Source organism: Pelodiscus sinensis, chromosome 12 (assembly GCF_049634645.1).
Source record: "Pelodiscus sinensis isolate JC-2024 chromosome 12, ASM4963464v1, whole genome shotgun sequence".
NCBI classification, from domain to species: domain Eukaryota; kingdom Metazoa; phylum Chordata; order Testudines; family Trionychidae; genus Pelodiscus; species Pelodiscus sinensis.
In genome coordinates, this window is record NC_134722.1 from 16,186,907 (window position 1) to 16,207,785 (window position 20,879).

Below are 20,879 nucleotides of genomic sequence, written 5' to 3' on the forward strand. Positions count from 1 at the left end.
AGTTAATAATATAGCAGTTGCATTTTTTTCTTTTTATTATGATCTCCAAGTACACTTTCTATCATTTACATTAGATTATCTAGCATAAGTACCTTCTACCTCCCACTGTAACAAGACTTTCCAGGACAGAGACTTTGTCTTAAGCTAAATGACTGGAGCCACAGTTAGTAAAGTTTAACTTTATATTCCTTCTTGTTTCTGGGCTGAGATGTATTTCTTATGAGAGCCTAATGCTAAAAACAATGAACTAGATTCACATGAAGGATTTAAGTCCTTACCTGCCACTTTGGCATTTCTGGTTCTAATCGTATAGGAGGCAGTTGCCTAAAGCTCTGACACTGGCAAGACAGCTCCGTTTTGAGCTTATGCCTAAGATCTGGTGGAATTTGCAAACTTTCTCTCCACTTATCTTACTTGTGGAAGCCCATCCAGGTGTTTCAGAGGCCGCCTAACAAGATCAGGTCCTGAAGACAATGGTGTCTTCTTTATAACCTAGAACATTCACTGTATATATGAGAGACACACATGTACTTATCCACACTGCCTGATGTGGACTGGAGACATAAATCCAGGTCTTCCCTCTCACAGAGGGGTTGACATAGACTCTTAACTAGTGTCTATTCTAGGGTGGACTATGCAGCACTTTAAAGTCTAACAAGATGATAAACCATCTTGTTAGTCTTTAAAGTGCTGCATAGTCCTGTCTTTTGTTTCAGCAAGACCAGACTAACCTGGCTACATCTCTATCACTATTCTAGGGTGGGTTTCTCTCGGTCAATAGTTAAGTATTAGATACAAAATGGAAAAACTTCAACAGGAGAGACTGAGAATAACCAAACCTAGAGAAACCTTCAAGCCCAACAGTTAGGGTATGTCTAGATTACATGGCTCTGTCAACAGAGCCATGTAAACTAGTTTACCCAACATAGTTAATGAAGCGGGGATTTAAATAATCCCCGCTTCGTTAAAATAAAAATGGCCACTGCACTGTGCCAACAATCAGCTGATCCGGCACAGCGCAGGAGTCTAGATGCAGATCAGTTGACAAGGGAAGCCTTTGTCAACTGCTCCCTTATGCCTCATGAAATGATGGCTCATTTGACAAGATACGTAGTACTAGGAGAATTCACAACTATGAGGCCAGAATTTGGGTATTTGCCTTATTCCCTTTCATATGTGGGGCTTAGGCACTCTTTGGCATTTGCTACTGGCTCATTCAGATGGTGTTCCATTTACCTTGCTGTGAATTCCTTTTTCTAGGAATCAAATTTCCCCATGCACTGGGAAGCCTGGGTACAGAATCATGCTATAAATTCCTTTGTGTGGCATAATGCCATTTTTCAGGATTTGCAATACCTATATCTCCCATGTGAATCTGTACTATCTTGCTTACTTCTGTGCTTTCACCCATTGGATGCTATACTGATGTTTCCCAGATGAATGAAGTAGTATTTCAGAGAGAAAAAGGCAGAATCTAAGGTAGCTGGGCGTGACGCCATTTAGTGCTTTTAAGGGATTTAGGGAATTTGCCTTAGGAATTTGTGAGTTATTAAATTCTAATGTAACCCATTTGACTTGTCATTTAAATAGATCCAAAAGCCAAATAAACCTCATAAAAAGGACAATAATTATTTTCCGTGATTAAAAAAGAACATTTAGATAAAAATGGCTAAATCCAGCTGCATAATGAGGGTTGGTATGATTCTAATCCCAAGGATTATAAACCATTAACATGACACACAAATCATATAACACAATTCCTATCCAAAACTATTTCATACTGAACTAATTTCATCCACACAAAACGAGCAAGTACTGAAAAACAGAGATCAACATTTCACTTCCTAAACTGTGAAAGGACCTACAATGCCATAAATCATCTGTTCAAAGTGCCTGTGTTTACTTGTTTGCCAATTTAGCTTTTTTGCCATTATTATTGTCAGATATAAGAAGAAAAAGTTGCACATTACCATTGGTGTTCCATTCCTTTTTTGCTCTCCTTTTTCATTGGTGATATTTGTGTTCAGAAGCTGTGTGAAAGCACAGTTTAAAGCAATACCTAACAGTAGTACTTACCTTATCTTTTTGACTGACGATGAGATTTCTGTCATGCTTTACCTCTCCTATAGTGCTAGTGATGGGATTTTTTTGGAAATCTTATTACGAGGGGGCACAGTCATGGTCTCAGATGGAACTTTCAATCAAAAAGGCAATCAGAAGGTTATACATTTCAGAGTCTCTCCACAAAGAAGCCCTGCAAAGAGCCGCATTGAACAATATAACACCTAGTCAGGAGCTACTTGCCTTATATCTGTGTGGATATAAACAATAATCTCATCCATATCTTACATCACCTTCCTTTGCTCCAAGGAGTGTGGTCTAGATTGGTGTTTCTCAACTTTTTTTATATAAAGTACCCCTTAAAAAACTATAAGTACCCCCAGTACTTACACTTTTTTTTTCTACCATTGCAACATATTTGTTTAAACAACTTAATTGTAGCCAGACAGGCAATGCAATCTTTGGGTGTAAAAAGTACAAAAATAATAAAGCACTGTAAAACTTAAAACAAAAATGCAGTTTTCTCCAAATTTCAGTTGTGTTGATGGACCCCAAAGGGTACTTATACCACTGGTTGAGAAAAACTGGTCTAGATTAGAAATTGGTCTAATATTGGTTGGAAATCAGACCTTGATACTTGTGCTACTGTAAGATTTCCCATTACACAATAGAATGCCTATTCACTTTGACCAGATGATTAATTGAGCATTCTCAAGAATGCATTTGACTGCTATTGAAATCTAGTATGCTTTGTTTGAAACATTGGTGAATTCAGCTTTTCTATCTTTAGATCACTTCACTGTTTAGTTTATGTTGCTGAGAGGGTTGTGTAAAGCTATTCAGATGGAACTTGTGAATACAGCTTAATTTAAATAAATTGGAGTCTTCATTAATTTCATTAAAACCTTTACAATGCATTTAGGAGTGCTGTTAGCATATTAGTTATCTGCAAACTGCAGTCATTAAAGGCAGCTGCGGCATAGCTAAAGCAAATGTCAATGTTTCCATTTTGAAATGCAGGCAGAGTTGGGGATGATGCGTCAAGCTATTTTTGTTTGCAGAAGGAACATAAATGAGAATCCTAGAGACAATAATTTCTTTTTATTAGCAACATTTGAAAAAGGGTGGGAGGTTAATTTTCAGGATGGCATACAGAAAATTAGACATATGCATAAATCCTCTTGCAGTAGGAGGTTGCTGCATGTTTCATTCTCCATGTACTGTCCACAAATTGTTACCAACATCTTTTTCTTTTGTTATCCTGGCTTTATCCACTATTTTAAATAGGGTGCTGATGAGATAGCCAATACTGAACTATTTAATTGATTAATAAATGAGTGAAGAAATTGCAGCAGTCAGAGGTTTAGAAAGAATCTTTTGGTATTCACAGCTGCTGATTCCTTTCTGTAGGGTACAGGTAAAACTGAAAAGAAACAGCGATCACAAGAAAGGTATTTATAAAAATATATTTCACAAAGTAGGAAACAATACAGGAGTTTCTCTGAATACAATACATGAAGTAAATAAATGATAGCATTAAAACAAAGTAGAAAATTAAAATGATTTGCATGTAATATTCAGTTTTATTATATATTTGCTACTTCTAAATGGCAAGTTTGCATTACAAATTGAATATGCTTGCAGCTCCTAGTGCTGTTTTCTGTGTGCAAGAGCCGTGGTGCATCACCATGAATATTATATAAAAGAAATGCTAATAACAGAAGCAGTAAAATTATGTACATACTGGTTCCTGCTCTAATACAGTGGAGAACTATAAGCATTGTTTTACTGTACTGTGTAATGTGTGGATTTCTAAAAGTCTATAGTTTAAATATTCACATGAACCAGTTTACTTCCAGCTGTTTGTGCTTGTATTAAAATGTCAGTTACTAGATTTATGAAGAAAATATAAAAGTGTCAAAACTTTTATCTGGGAAAACTCAGCATTTACTTAAAACTCAGCTACTGCAAATGGATAGACTGCTGCTTTAACCTGCAACAAATTGTTGTTTTCTTTTCAAAATGTACATGTAATAAACATTCATTTTTATATATAGAAAAAAAGCTAAAGGTTTATTAATGGATATAATTTTCTTTTCTGTATAATCTTACTCTATAGATTATTAACCTTAATAAATAAAAGCAGCAATGGACATCAATAAAATATTTATTCCAAGGATTAAACAAATAAATTCAATCTTTAGCAATATAATAAAATCATTGTTTCATATATGTAAGTTCATCTCCTTTCACAGTTTCTTTTTCTTTCCCCTTTCAGAAGATGGAGTAGAGGATAAGAGAGTTCCTTCTTCTTGAAAACAATCCTCTTTTATAGTAGGGGTTGGAACCCCCACTCTTGAACCTCTGCACATTGGAAGGATTTATAATCCCATCACTGGAATGGATTAAGAACATGTGAATATTTTAAGGCTTGACACAATATTTAAAGACGATGTTCAGTCTGTGGTAATGTGGCCAACACTTACTGTATGTACAATGTATGGTCACTACACAGTAGAAGCCAGTAGGGATTTACAGTGCTGTTTCCATTCAGCATTGCAAAGAAGACCAGATATTGCTTTTAACATATTTGTGGTACGATCTTTGTTGGCAATGCGGAAACAAACTATTAGCTTTACATATCAATAGGAGATTCTGTTCAACAGCAGAATCATTGCACGTCCGTTATCTAGAAAAGCACCTTTTTTCTCTTCTTTCCTTTCATTTCACTGAAGATTATCAAAGATCCAAATCTCCATCTTCGAGTGGTCAAGTGAATATCGAATATCCAAAGACTTCTAGACACTCCACATACTTTACTTCACACTCCACAAGACTTATACCTCCTAACATATACTTTTGTTTATTCAACATTACAATGAAGGTGATTTTATGGTTTTATAGATGACTGGCGCTAAACTTGCCTCTAAAACAAAAAGCCACGTTAGCCGTAACTAACAGCAGTGGCCCTAGAATATTACATGATCCTTAAGTCAAGAGTGAAAAAGTTTGTAATCCACTGTCAAGTTTCTTTGTCACTTTCTCCGACTGAGTAAAGTTCTCCAAGTCTTTTAAAGCGGGGACCCCATTCACTGAGGTAGTCAAAATTCTGATCTGAGTCTGATGTAGAGGACTCCAAAGAACTAAGGGAACCAGCCACTGAGCCTCTTCCTTCATAGCCATAAATCTGGATGGAGTCATAGGGTGGAGCCGTGGGATCATTATCAGCTTCATGAAGCCTTACGTTAATAAATTCATCAACATCAACACCATTAGGAACAGGTGCAAGCCCCTGCCTGGGCATAAACTGAAGATCGGGTTTAATATCCTTACGGGGTAAAAATCCATTAATTCCGTCTGGATTTTGTAAAGTTGCAATGTCAAAAGCTTCTGTATCTTCTTCGCCACCTCCTTCATCATCATAACGGATTATATTTTCCCTCACATCTTCATCATCTTTGATAATCAGAGGCTCATTTTTATGTCTTCTCAATGTTACAAACAGCACCACAATAACTGCAAAAAAAGCATCACAGGCTGATTAGTTAAGAAAACATCTAATCAACGCAGCTGTAAACTAGATTTTTTTTTCTGTAGAAGACTGCAAATAGTATCTTTCTACAAGAGTAATAAAGCCTTGAAGAAAGCAGAAAGAGCTAGAAATGTAACACAGTGATGAAGTGGTAAAAATTTGATCAGGAGCTGGCTTTATAAAATTACATATTGAATTTGAAAAAAAGCCACAATTTTGAATATCTTCATTTCTAAGCTTCCCTTCAAACAGGTATGGCCTTATTTTCAGGTGTCTGATTTCTGAAAATTCACAGTTCCCACTGAAATCAATAGGTACTGTTCAGCATCTCTAAAAATGAGACCCAGTGCACAGATGCATAAATAAACAGATGCATAAACATACATAGGTACTTAGCTGCCATTGCTGTACTTTATTACTATTTGTTTTTGCAGCTTAATTCTGAAACCTGTCACTCATCAGAGCAATAGGGCTCTTCCATAATCATTCTCTTTTGCTTGCCAATGTCATAGACTACCTTTTTATATGTTTGATTCAAATATGCTTATCTTGTAAAACTGCAATATCTCTTAAGCAGCATAATCAGGAATAAACTCATGCAAGTATTGGAAGAAACTCCGTGTAATACATAATTCAGTTTCCAACACCCAAGTATAGCTTCAGTTAAACTTCCTATGTAAGATTTCAAAAGCCTGATGTGACTTGATAGATTTGATTTCATAATACAAATGCTATTTAAAAGCAATTTCTAAGTAAAGATATTTGGGATACAGACTGCGTTTTTTGTTTCTGTATCACATCTAGTACAGGGCTGGGCAAAATGTGATCGCAGGCTGCATCTGGCCTGCCAAGCTGCCGGATTCAATCCATGAGAGCCTCGGCCAGCTGCCTGCCTGACCCGCCTCTGCTCAGCACTCTATAAAGTGGCTGTGGGGCCATGTGTCCATCTCTGTATGTGAGAGCCCAGGAGAAGGGGCGAGAGAATTCTCTGCTCCCAGTAGCTCCCCTTTGCACATTTCTAGCCAACAGCAGCTTCCCGTTGGCAAGACAGGCAGCATGTGAAGTGCCCCTTTCTATCTCCCAGGCTCACAGGGTACGTCTAGACTACAGGCTTTTGTCAACAGAGGCTTTTTCGACAGATACTGTCGACAAAGCTTCTGTCGACAAAGAGCATCTAGACTACATCCAGTCGACATGAGAGTGTAGACTCAAAGGACAGTGTAGATGCAATAATGCCTTCTGTTGACAGAAGTCTGTTGACAAAAGGCGTTATTCCTCATAGAATGAGATTTACTGCCATTGACAAAACTGCCTAGTTCTGTCAATGTTATGTCGACAGAACTCGGCGGTAGTGTAGATGCAGGTATAGTTTTGTTGACAAAAGTCCACTTTTGTCAACAAAACCCCGTAGTCTAAACACACCCACAGTGTTCAGTTCGCAGCAGCAAACATGGCCCCTGTAGCTGCTGTGAGCAGGTACAAGGGTGGTGGAAGGCAGAGACCCTGGCTATGCAACCTGCTGGGATGCTAGTCAGGAGCCACCCAGTTGAGGTCTCCCAAGCTATCTGCCTCCCCTCATGCCCAGCTACTCTATGTAACTGAAACCTTCTGCACCCCTGTTCCAGCCCCCCTACACCTTCCCAGACACTGCACCCTTTCCTCAGGTAACAACTACCTCACAGACCTTGCACCCCAATCTGCCATTCCTGGTCACAATCCAAACCCCTGTACCCTATCCTGCACTCTTGCCCCAGGTTACAACCCCCACTCCCAATGACTCTGCAACTCCTCTTCCTACACCCTTTCAGGAGGCCAGAATCCTCTCCTGTACCCATATAGTTCCCAGACCTTGCACCCGAATCCCCTATCCCAGGTCAGAATCCAAACCCCTGCTCCCCTATTGCAGGTCACATGCCCCTCCCAGACCTTGCACGTCCTCCTGCACCCCAGTTTGCTGCACCAGATCACAATCCCCTCTTTCACCCAAACTCTCTCCCAGATCCCACACCCTAATCCTTTATCCTAAACTCCTTTCTTCACTCAGCCTCCCTCATTAAAATAATGGAAGAGTGTGGCCCTCACAAATTCATGGAGTGCCCTCCCCCATGAAAAATAATCACTCACCCCTGATCTAGTCCAACAGACCTGTCCAGACTGGTTCTCTGAGCACTAATGTAATTTATATAGCTATTCTTTTTCTTCTTCTAGTTTTAGTTGCATATATATAAAGTTGAAGCAAATCTTCCAAAGCTTTATAGCTACTCCAGTTTTTATATATTAATACTAATAATTACCGGTATATAATATTTTTTGAAAAGCATCACTCTTTATCATTTGATTTCTTTACTTATAGTCACTTATGAAAAATGTGTCACAGCAGGCTATAAATGAATACATACCTAGCAGCAGTATGATGCATGCTAATATGGCAATTAAAGCTCCCATACTGAGTCCAATAGGAAGCACATAAGCTTCAACATTACACGACTGGACAACACCATCACTACTGCAACCACAGACCCGAATTGTAAGGGTGCTGGTGCTGCTCATGGGAGGATTTCCACTATCACTTATTATGATTGGTAAAAGATACACTTCTTGCTTCTGACGGCTGAATCCACTGTGCTTTGCCAAAATGCTGAGTGTATTATCTGGAAAAGTGAACATTTAAACAGTTGGATCATTTCAAAATAGCTGCTGAAAACAATTTTTCCCTAGTGCATAAATCTCCTGCAGAAGCACATACATACTGTGTCATGCACATCACCCCCCCTTACCATCCCTATCTCCCCTTACCAGATACATAAGGCTTTGACCTTCTCGGCATGCTCATTCTTAAAAACTAACGTTGTGAAACCAGTGTAAGGAAAAGTATTTTTAAAGTAATCCCACCTGCTATTAGTTCATTTAATAAAGTAAATCCATCAGTCAAAACAGACTGTGCTTTGTACTTTACATCAAAGTTATATAGCAGAATTGTATAGACGAAAACCAAAAGGAAGTACTAGCTTTGGTTAAAAGCTGTAGACCTCATTTACTGTTATGACCAAAGTTAATTTGAATAGTAGTCAGTGGTATTCTTTACTTTAAAAAACCTGTTTTGTTTTGAAGAAAGAGAAATGGATTCCAGATCATATTAACCCTCCGTTTTGCAAAGAATGATAAACATACTTTAATTTTATGCATGGTAGTTGTCCCATTGACTTCAGCATGATAACTTGTGCATAAAACTACCTCATTAGCAATGCCTGAATTCTGCCATTAGCAGCACATGCAGCATTGGGCACCGAAATTGAGCTTAGTGACTAATGCTAGAAGTGTGGCAAGGAAAGAGAGCTACAAATGGAAGAACTGCCTTAATGTTGACAATTTTTTTCTGGCATTGTTTCAAATACAATTTTGATAGCTTGCTTGTTAGGAGATTCTAGGAGACGACCATTAAGAATTGATTTTTGGCCAACAGATGCCTATCTATTGGCTTTGAGTTTTACAAAGGCATATGCAGTAATGAAGTTGTGCTGATACCAAGGAGCACTTAGCTAGCTAGTATATGTAGGCATTTGCTTTACCCATGTGGATTGGGTGAATATTTGATTTATTCATACTGCTCTCTCACATATACTGCGCTCTCACATATAGTTAAACCTCTGATAGTCTCACAGCTTTCAGCCACAGTGAACACAATTAAAATAATCAAAATTTAACTCCAGCAATAGTTAAATTTACCACACTATTTGTGATATTTTAAATATAAGTAATACTGTAAGCACTACCATGTAGTAAATGTTAATGTTGTTTAATGGTTCACTATGTCTAGCTGTACATCAAATAACTGAATCAGATCATCACACGTAAATACAGAATTTAGTTCTTCACCAAATATAAGAGTTTTTATATAGCTTTTAGGTTCATCATGAAATCTAAAGATTTATCCAACCCACCCCTTTCTGATATAAATGCTTTTGTAAGTGGCAGAATGTTCAAGTTTTAACCACTGTAAGTATGCACTTAAAATATATAAGACACTTTGATTTATTTACATACTTAATGATTCATCTTAGCTTTTAGCTGCTTGATTTAGAGGAACAAATAATAAAACTCAGTGTTTTGAGTCATTCCCTGACTGACCGAATGTTGATTCATGTTAACTTAGCTTGTGTATTCCTTCATGAAAAATAATTCATCAAATAATTACCCCAGATCTCACAAATCACTATATTAATGAGTATATAGCTTTCTGAAAACCTTAATATCTGTGATGGACAATGGAAAGATAAAGCGATATATCACATTTGGGGCTGGAGGGTTAGAGTGCAGTGCTTTTCGGTCACCTCTTTTCTCCTGTATTCACAGAGTAAATGTGTTTGAAATATAATGAAAAAAAGCAGTCTCCTGATATTTTGTGTTATGAAATGGTTTTGACTTAATCGCTAAATGACATTTCACGGAAAGCAGGGAATTGAAGAGGGAGGGTTTTGTGTCTCAAAGCGAGAGAAAATTGAAAGACAGGGGATGCTCATATGACAGACAAATAGAACAAAAGCCAGTATCTTGAGATGTGGCTGAAAAACACTTAACACAGCTCTGGAGGTGGTTGGTGTATGTGTGTGAGCACAAGGTACCTCTGAGGTACTTGTACTCCCTTGATCCTAGTGCCATTCAGGTCTCTGGTGTATACTGGAATTTCCTTAGGGCCTTTCTATTTATATCAACTGCTCCAGACCCAGAGGCCTTCCAAACATCCATAGATCACTGGACAGTGATCACTAGCATTGGACAAATTAAAAGAAGGCCTGGTCAGTGCCCCCAAAGAGCTTGCAATCTGAAATAAAACAAAACAAACAGGAAGAGAGAGACAGAGGGTAGGAAGAAGAGATGGGCAAAAAGCTATTAAGATGTTTGTTGACATCCTGATAAAGTTTTAACAACTGGGTTCTTTGTTTTAGGGCTCTCTGTGTGTGCACGTGTATTCATTCAGGTGATGGTAGATACAGAATACAGACAACTCCAAACTACTTTACAATCATACCATAGGGAATACTTACCAGGAAGTGTGGTATTACTGATAAAACAGTAGTAACTTCTATAATAGACTGAGCCTGTATCATAGTATAAGGAACTTGGCAAGTTCTTGTACCTCACTAATTAGTTCCATAAACAGAAGGAGAAAAGAGAGAAGAATGGATGGTGCTTAGAGCAAGGAAATAAAGATTAAGAACCTAATTCTCCACTCACACACCAATTTTACAAGAAGTAGGTAGGAAATGGTTTTCCAGTCTCATGAGAATTAAAGAGTTCAATAAATGCTCTCATCCCAAATTGGGACACAAAGTTAAAATCTCAAAAAAAAATTGTACTCCAACAAACAAACAAACAAACAAAAATCAGTTCATGCCATTCAAAACAATTTGTTTCAATCATTTCTAAGCATTTTGTTTAGATTTTCACCCTTTTCCCTCTTTTCTGAAACTTGTTTCATATAAATTAAGTAAATAAATTATTTGAGAAAAAAAAGCCAACACCTTTTCTCTTAGAAAATATTAAAATGGGACATTTAAACCATTTAAAAACGTTAAAAACTTTTAATCACAATTTCTTTGAGTCAGTAAACATCTCTAAAGCAACCTTTTCCTGTGAATAATTTCAGTTTCACTGAATCAATATTTTTTCAAAAAAAGTTTAATCAAATATTTTCCAATGAGCTGTAATAATCACTTGAGGTACATTTACACTGTAGCTGGCAACAAGTCTCCCACCCCAGTAAACAGGCTCAAACTAACTTAAGTCAAGTGAGCACACTAAAAACAGCAGCATGGATGCTGTAGCTTGGGCTTACAAGACTACCTGAGCCTCTGGATACCAACTCTGGGTATGTCTACACTACACCCCTAGTTCGAACTAGGGGGGGGTAATGTAGTCATACGGAGTTGCAAATGAAGCCCGGGATTTGAATTTCCCAGGCTTCATTTGCATAAAGCCGGCCGGCGCTATTTTTAAATGCCGGCTAGGTCGGACCCCCGTGCCGCGCGGCTACACGCGGCACGGACTAGCTAGTTTGGATTAGGCTTCCTCGAGGTGTACGGCTAGTTCGGATTAGGAAGCCTAATCCGAACTAGCTAGTCCGTCCGTGTAGCCGCGCAGCACGGGGTCCGACTTAGCCGGCATTTAAAAATGGCTCCGGCCGGCTTTATGCAAATGGAGCCTGGGAAATTCAAATCCCGGGCTTCATTTGCAACTCCGTATGACTACATTACCCCCCCTAGTTCGAACTAGGGGGGTAGTGTAGACATACCCTCTGATGGTAAGCCTCTGCCAGGTCTAGAAAATTCATGCTGCTATTTTTATCATGAGAGTTTGAGCCAAAAAAAAGCAGCTGAACTGCTGGGATGCTATCCTCTCTATATCTTGTGTCTGACATTGTCTTGCATAAGATAACATCATGCAGGCGATTATTTTGCCACTGGGAGCTCCAGGCTTGTGCTGGAAACACATACAATGGCTTCCTGTTCCAAAAACCCTCCCACAAAGAGGCCACTTGCCTCCATGACTCTGGTCAACCCAGCCTGGCCGGTACCCTTTGGAAAGATGAGCACAATCATGAGTGGAATCTTTACACAGTCTGGGCTGCTGGAGCACTGGGCCTCTTGGAAGGTTCCTTGCACTCCATTCCTGGCCTCCTCCTCCTCTTCCCTCCCATAGGGAGGATCAGGCATTTGCTTTGACATGAAAAGAGCAATACAATGTTTTTGTTTGCAATCACCCTATTCCTGTCCTGCCTGGTGTTAACGTGCAGATGGCGTAGAACATGCAGATTCAGATGAGTCATGAACAAAAAAAAGCCAGCTCAATCCTTGAAGAGGCCATTTAGGGGTCTGGGGCAAATCTGTCAGGAATGGTACTTGGTCTTGCTGTGAAGGCAGGGGACTGGACTCAACGACCTTTCAAGGTCCCTTTGAGTTCTAGGAAATAGGTATATCTCCTTTAATTTAGACTAAACAAGCTTGTTGGGCAGTGGCTGGCCTATACTACATATTTATACAACTAGCACTCGGCATCATGTGAGCTCAACCTGGCTGGCCTGTAGTTGCCTATACAATATAAGACAAGAGAGTAGATAAAAAGAGGAGAGGAAGAGTGTGTGTCAGCTAGAAAGAGACTCCTGCTGAGCTAAGTGTAAATGAACCTTCAATATGGTGAAGTGGATGTCTAGGAAACAAGGGTGTGGATCAAGACAATGTGCCCACAGTGACAACCTGAACCAGTCCTCAGGAAAAAATAGATGGTAACACTGAGACTATGTCTACACTACAGGGATCTATTGGAAAAAGGTCTCCACAATTTGCATACCTTTTTCCAATAGCTTTTTCAGAGGAGTCTACATCGGGCCAAATTTCAGAAAAGCCTCCTCTTTCAGAAAATCCCTTCTTCCATGTAGAAGACAGGCAAGAAGACAGAGCTTCAGAAAGAGCACATATGCTCTTCCTAAAAAAAAAAAAAAAAGCAGAAGAGCAGACACGTTCCCTGGACGTGGCAGAGTTTTTCTGGAATACATGTGGTATCCCAGATGTAGACATAGCCCGAGAATGTAGACATAGCCCGAGAAAATTGTGTTGACAATGCATAAAAACTGCCCCCTCAATAGAAAAAAAAAAAGAAGAGGAAAATGACACCTGGTGCTGCTGGAAATATGGTCTATGTATGAAGAGTGACAGCCCCCACCTTGTTTTTTATTTAGTTTCTAAAACTTGAAACTTGCAAATAAATCACACCAGCTGATTAATAATAAATTAAATTTATCTGATTTACTTTCCCCTCCCTGCGGATACTTTCTTTATAGTACTTGTATCTGGAAAAGCAGCAGGCAGCTCCTCCAGGAACAGACACCAATGCGGCTGCATGAATTAACTTGGCAGCAGGTGCTCAGCAGGATAGAGGATGATCACTCTCCACTCATCTCTCTAATTAACCTGCTGATCCTTCATTATAGCGCTGTCCATGTTATTTATTTATTCATGCTACTTTTATCATAACAAAGAAAATTACATGGGAGGGGGAGTAAAAAAACCCCCAAATCCTCTATGTATTAATAAAGGTCTGACTGACAGAAGCAGAAAAATTCAAAATTTAGGCCATTGCTATGTCTAACTCAGGCTCATAGTGCACAGATGATTCAGACACATGACTCAGAGAGGCTTCCAACATCCATAGTAGTCACGGTGAGAAACTGTGATACCCTGGCTGCTGAACTTGGCTATGAACTAGAGGGCATTGATGGAGTTCATTGAAAGATCCCGAGTTTCATTAGATATCTGTTCACTGAAAAGGAAACGGGAGATTCATTTTATCCTGAGGCCTGGAGAATGCCATGAGATGAGTATGGCATGAGATGAGTAGGGCTCTGGTAGCTCAGTCAGCCTAGTACCCAAAAAATATTTCTTGATTCAAGCTAAATTCTGCTCTTGTTTACAGTGCTGTAAATCCATCATAACTTCATGGACTCCAATAACTGTGTTTTTATAACTTGAAGCAAAATTTGGCTTTATCCATTTATTTTAACAAAACAAAACCAGTAATTAAAGCCTGAGAATGAGATTCAGTTTCTTGGCATCTCTCAATACTTCAGTGGAGGCACAAAAATGGAAAGACTGGGGCAATAAAATATTAAGCATATGTTCATTGCGTTATGACAGTGTAGCAAAAGCCTCCTTCTGATAAATAGTTCACAAATGTCAATTAAATCGGTTGCCCTATTGAATTGCATTGCTTTGATTTCATTCGTGCAGGCTGATACCTTATGTTTTTCTTGGAGTTTTTAAAGATGTTTTCCTCCACACAATCTCCTTGTGCTCAAAACTGGCTGAATCATTCTTGTTCAGACTCCATAAAAATGTCCACCGCTTTGGACAGACACCAATACTAGAATAAGGAGGATAGACTGGATATTGTGCAACATTATCTATGCCAATGGCTGCTGCTCTTACTATCATGAAACAAGGAACAACGGTCCACAGGTATGTCCAATTCTTAAATATGATTTTGACATATTCAAAAGCAGTTCATTGAAAATATTTTGAAATTACCTTTGTGGCTGCTATGGAAATATTTAATGCATAACTGAAACCAAGAAGTGACAATGGAACTAGTATAGGCTGAACCTCTCTCTCTGATCCAGGAAGATTTTAGTTAGCTGGATGTCCACTTATCATGGCTGTGGTCAAATTTCCCATGATCCCATAAAGTATTTTACAGCCACCAGTCCTGGCTCTCAGTGTTCTGTGCTGTTACATTGTTCTAATTTACCCCTAAATGTCTTCTAAGAGCCCAGGAAGCAATGGAAATGTTGGTGATGTTGTTAGACAATATTGACCTTCAATGGGTCAGCAAATTATCTGGTTCGGCACCGATCAGGTCATGAGGGTGCCAGACAAAGAGAAGTTCAACCTATACATGTGAGATGGTCAATATAATTTCTAGACCCAAATGGCTTTTAAGAGGGTCATTTAAAGACTTTGTCCTACAAAAGGCTGAGTGCTTCCTGAAGGCTTCTACGTACCCTCAGCATTCACTGAGCTGTTCTGCAATTGCTGGATGAAAGATTACAAAGGCACATGAAAAGTGTTATGGTTAGAATGCCCAAAATCAAAGTAAAGAGCCGTCCTCAAGTTAGAGTACGTTGTTTTTATTACGCAAAATGGTAACTGAAACGTATGTTCATGAAAGTGTGGATGTACTGCCCATGTAGTAGACATGAGTAACTTTCTGATACCTACTTGAACATGAATATAGAAGGCTGGACCTTAAAACTGAAAGACACATACAGAAAATGTGATTTACAAATTTAAGTGTTTAAAAAAAATAATAGCAGTAGTCAGTGTGAATTCAAGTGTAACTTTGTGCATGTGCCTCATCTTCTTTTCTTAATTCCTTGACACACTCTATTTACAGAGCAGTAGATGTTCCTGCTGGGTAAGTGTCCACCTTCCCAGATCTTTGTTCTGTCTCTCTTTTTTCTCTCTCTTTTATAGTGCTCTCAGAAAGATCGAATCATTAATGGTATTAAAGACTTTGTGGTAGAAATTATTATCTATGCTGGATATATTACTTACACGAAGAAAGAGTTTTTAATTGGAAACTTTACAGCTGGAAACCTCAGCACTGCAGAGCTCTGTATTTCTTCATGTTTATTGGAGCTAATATATATTGTACGGGGTTTAAATAAACACTTCTCCAGAGGACTTTTTATATGCAATTTGGAGACCTAAAAAGCACTTTCCCCATAATACAAAGAGCCCAGTTGGACAAACTAGAGAACAGTAAGAATCTCTTTATTAAGATGTTTTGTGCTTTTTTATAAGTAAAAATACAAGGTTATTTAATTAATTCCCTATCTTGTTCTACATGTGTAGGGGATCTCCTGGAGAGTTTTAAAGAATTTCACAATGAAGCCATCACTAAGGGCATTTGGGTGAGAACAGCCACAAAAAAGTACAGAATAAAATATGTTGTATTTAAATCCAAATATAAGCCTGTAAAGTAGAAATATCAGACAAATGCTTGGAGAACATTTCAGCTTTCTACATGGCTATTAATCTACTTAAATGCCTCCTTGCTATGAACAACTATAATAAGCAAACACTTTCAGACCATCTGGCAAAACTTTTGACAATTATGGTCAAATAGTTTAGAAGTGGAGACCTCAGCCAATTCCCAATACATACACATGGAAAGAACTCTAACTTAGATTGTTAGCTCTTAGGGCAGTGAACCTTTTTTTCCTGTGTTAGTACAGCACCAAGCAAAATGTGGGTCTTGTTCCTTGATTAAGGCGTCTAGGCATGATATTAATACAACTAATAATAACAAAGGAACAATTGGAGCCTCATTTTTCTACACACTTTACGTACAGTAAGACATTGTCTCTACATTGGCATTTTGAATATGTCAGGTTGGGATTTGGAAAGGAGTCTAATACACAAGATAGATACAGAGTGGGAGGAAAGAAGGATTATTATCCCTATTTTACAGATTGGAAAAAGAGGTACAGTTAGATTAAATGACTTTTCTAAGCTCACACAAAAAGCAAACTTGATTCTGGGATACATTAACAGGAGTGTTGTGAGTAAGACACGAGAAGTCATTCCTCCATTCAACTCTGTGCAGATTGAGCTTCGGTTACAGTATTGTGCCCAGTTCTGGGTAGAACATTTCAAGAAAGATGTGGAGAAATTGGAGAAGGTCCAGAGAAGAACAACAAAAATGATTAAAGGTTTAGAAAACATAACCTATGAGGGAAGACTGAAAGAATTGGATTTGTTTAGCTTACAAAAGATAAGACTGAGAGTCAACATGATAGCAGTTTTCAAATACCTAAAAGGGTGTTACAAAGAGAAGGGAAAAAGATTGTTCTCCTTGATCTCTGATGATAGGAAAAGAAGCAATGGGCTTAAATTGCAGCAAGGGAGGTTTAGGTTGCACATTAGGAAAAATTTCCTGTCAGGTTGGTTAAACACTGGAATAAATTGCCTAGATAGGTTGTGGAATCTCTATCACTGGATATATTTAAGAGCAGATTAGACAGACATCTTTCAGGGATGATCAAGATGGTGCTTGGTACTGCCATGAGAGCAGGGGACTGGACTTGATGACCTCTTGAGGTCCCTTCCAGTTCTAGTATGTAGACTGCACACAGAGCTTCTCAGCCCAATTCTACTGCTTTAATCATAAGACTTTGTTACTTTCTCATAGGCTATTATATTAGATTCCTCTATGTTATCACAAATACAATGACAACACAAATGGACCCCAGAGCTATGATGCTCTTATCTGTAGTGGCAAGACCAAAATTAAGTCCACCTCAAACAAGTCACTCTCATAGTAGTGTACATTTGGGAACCCTCTGTGACTTCAGTCGTTCAGGAACACATTTCCTTTTTCTGGTTCTAACAGATCAAGAGAAAAAGAAAATTCATAGATTAATCGCTCTTTTAGCATCAGATATTTAGGAAGCAACTCAAAGTCCAGGTCCTTCACCACCCACAATGTAACGAGACACACAAATTGTAAGAGTAGCCCTGTGTTGCAAAACTTGTGTTTGAGTGCCAGACTATGCTAGAATACAAGGCACAAAAAACTAGTGTGTTGCTCCTGAAAGGGTTTTAGTCACCCTGCTTTGAAAGATACAGCTGAGGCTTTTGTTTTGTTTTTAATTTAACAATGTTATTCTGTTTCTTAATCAGTCTGTGGCACATCAGTCTGTAGCTGTGTCACCTCCAGAGTACTAGCAAAGCAAGGTGGGTAAGGCAATAACTTGTATTGGACCAACTTTTGTGTCTTACCCTGAGTTCAGTTCCTGCCCTAACCTACCTTGACCGTCTCATCAACAGAAGTTGGTTCGATAAAATATAGAATGCCCCAACCATCCTGGAATATGTGGTGAATTTCATACATACACCCACACACATGTGTGTGCATGTACCCCCTACTGCCACCAGCCTATCTAGTAGGTAGGTTAATATGTAAGATCTGCTTTGAAAATGCACATTTTTAGCAAAACGAAAGCAGTCGTGCTGATCATAAGCACAGTATTTCTTGAGTAGGGCCCTTTGCATAATCTTTACAATGAAGATAAAAATGTCCCATTCAGCCAGAAGGCTTATCAAAATCATCTGAAACTAAATTATATAGATATTATAGAACTTTTTTGGGGGTTATTAATGATAACTAAGCTACAGGCCCTGAAGCATTCATGGATATTTCAAAATGACCTGCTTTTCATGAAATCCAACATTTGTGATGTATCGTCTGAAAAAAAACGAGATTGATAGCTGCTATCAAATTTGATAACAGATACCAGATATAAGAAAAAATGTACTGTAAAATTTTAGCTGGCTGATCAAATTATGCCATTTACATCCTATTATGTCCCATGTCATACTGACACATGGCAATGGAGTACAATTTAAGTCACATAATAGATGACTACAATACACAATGTAACTTCCTAATTGTGAGCTCTATTAGTCTGGGGAAATAGCCTGCCAAGAGAAGTATGGAAGACCTACATTTCTTGAGTCATTTAAAATACTGAATAAAATTCCAAAGAACATTGCATAAAGAATACAAGTGCACAGATGGGGAGATGGACTAGATAATTTCATAAATCTATTTTTACATCCCTAAATGTATGCTTCCCTGCCAACTGCTTAAATAATAATACTTGTTTATAACATAAATTAACCGCTGGATCAACTGGTGGATAATCAGCCTAACATGTTTACAGGGTATCTATTCATTCCTATGCTGAGATTAAAGTGCACCACTAAGAATTTCAAAATAATGAACAAAGTATTTTCTGATTTATTGTTATTATTCTTATAGGTTAAAATTTCTCAGAAATGAAAAATAATAATGTTTATTCTGCTGTAATGCAGCACTGACATTAAAAGGGATTATTTAAGTAATAAAAATAGAGGCAAACAATGCCAGTGTGAAGGCATGGGCATTTTTCCTCCCTTTTGAAAAATGTGAACTTTTGATAATTGCCTGAATAATTTCTAGCTCTATGCCTTTGGAAAAGTCATAACTTCAGATAATTGTCTCTTAAGTATTCTAAAACTTTTCCATGACCTTTAGTCCAGCAGAGTTGTAATCAAACATACTTGAATGGCCACTTCAAGTCTAGTAGCAACTATTATATTTTACATATGGTTCTGCTAACCCTATAAAAGCTGGCCAGAAATTGCTTTGTCCAGGAATAGCTCTTATAGGAACTTCATACTGAGAGATGAGACTGTGTTTGTTTTATCTTTAACAGGAAGGTGAAGAAAAAAGTCAATAATTCAGATACAGAATCTCTATTTTTTTTAACTTCCATGAAACTATATGCGCACAGAAGCGGGGCGCACAAAAGACAGTAACTTTGGTTTACACATCTCTCTCTCTCTCGTACTTAAATGGTCCCCATCACTAAACAATCTTTAACTGATTTACTCTCCCAGCCCTCCATGCGAGGTAGGAAAATACTACTCTCCCCATTACAGATGGGGAATTGAGGCAGAGTTATTTTTCCAGAGTCAGACAGAAACTTTGGGGCAAATCAAAAATGGAATGGAGTTCAAGTTAGTTCTGTAGCCACTGAAACATCCTTCTTTGTTAATCTCCTATTGATTTCAATGGGGTCAGGTGTTCTCAGGTTCTTAGTTTTTTCGTGAGCTGCCAACAGTCATCAGACAGTTTCAAGCTACAGCTTTCCCTACCATCCTGATATATATTTGTACCCTTGTTTCTGCTATTTCTGTATTCCTTAGTAGCCTAAGGAAATTGGATTCAATTAGAACACTTGTACTTTTAGCTAAAATGGCAGCTGGGGATACTTGCAGATTTTAGGGCATTTTCTACTCTCATTTACACTCTGGAAATCTAGAATGACTCCATTAATTTCAATGACCCTTGTATGTGGTCTTGCCTGTAATTTCTGTGTGTTTGCTCAGTATTTATTGTCACTTCTGTGTTTTTCTTAAGGTCGGGGTAGTGCCAGCAAAAGCTCCCTAACATTTTGGATGTATAGATTATCACAGTTTTCACTTAATTGCATCCTGTGCAACTTCATTAAATCCAGAGGCCTGATTCTGATTTCTCACACACTGATTTATCTCCACTGACTTCAGTGGAACTACATCTGATTTATCCCCTTGTAAATTAAATTGGAATCAGACCAAGATCATTGAAAGAGTCATCAAGTCAGCCAAAAAAAAATGGCTGTTCAGGTTTGAACAAAGTACTCATTAAGACAGACACCTTGTTTACTTATAATCATATTGTTTTGACACATTGTACATTTCATTTGGATTGCATCACTACATGGCATGTATGTTGAATGTTGCATCTGCAAAGTTTGAGAATTAATGTAAGATGCCTAGTGTCCGTATGGAAAAAAGAGATGAAATGGTTGTCAAATGTGCTTAGCATTAAACATACATTATTAACATGCTAATTTGCATAGACTAATAGATCATTTTCAGCATCTACATATTATACTTAATTCTATTATGTTATTCATTTAATCAAAAGTTTCACAATTAATAATGTACTCCATTATTTTAAAATGCTCTGGTAAAACTAATGGCTATAGTCTGACCTGGAGGGATGACCTTCCAATTAATTAAGATTTATATTTTGTCAAATTTAAGCCAGGTGCTATGGGGCATAGAAGCAGATTTCTTATTTTGCTGGCAACTGCTCAAACCTTCCCCCTTTCTTCAGAACTCACAACCACTCCACTCCTTCC

At 38.2% G+C, this 20,879-nt stretch overlaps 1 protein-coding gene across 5 annotated transcripts in view; it reads right to left on the minus strand.

The window, feature by feature from the left end:
* Positions 1-4,210: 4,210 nt before the first annotated feature.
* Positions 4,211-20,879, minus strand: part of LOC102453014 (cadherin-8) — a 211,050-nt gene continuing 194,381 nt past the window's right edge. For 4 of the 5 annotated variants that reach the window (XM_006129384.4, XM_075940033.1, XM_075940032.1 and 1 more), the window contains 2 exons: positions 7,993-8,244; positions 4,211-5,577 (listed from right to left, as the gene is read on the minus strand). In XM_006129384.4, coding sequence (XP_006129446.1) covers positions 5,084-5,577; positions 7,993-8,244 — 746 coding nt within the window. In that variant the 3' untranslated portion in view covers positions 4,211-5,083. Of the gene's footprint in view, positions 5,578-7,992; positions 8,245-20,879 lie in introns of those variants that run through there. The other variant, XR_012906673.1, reaches the window with a different exon arrangement.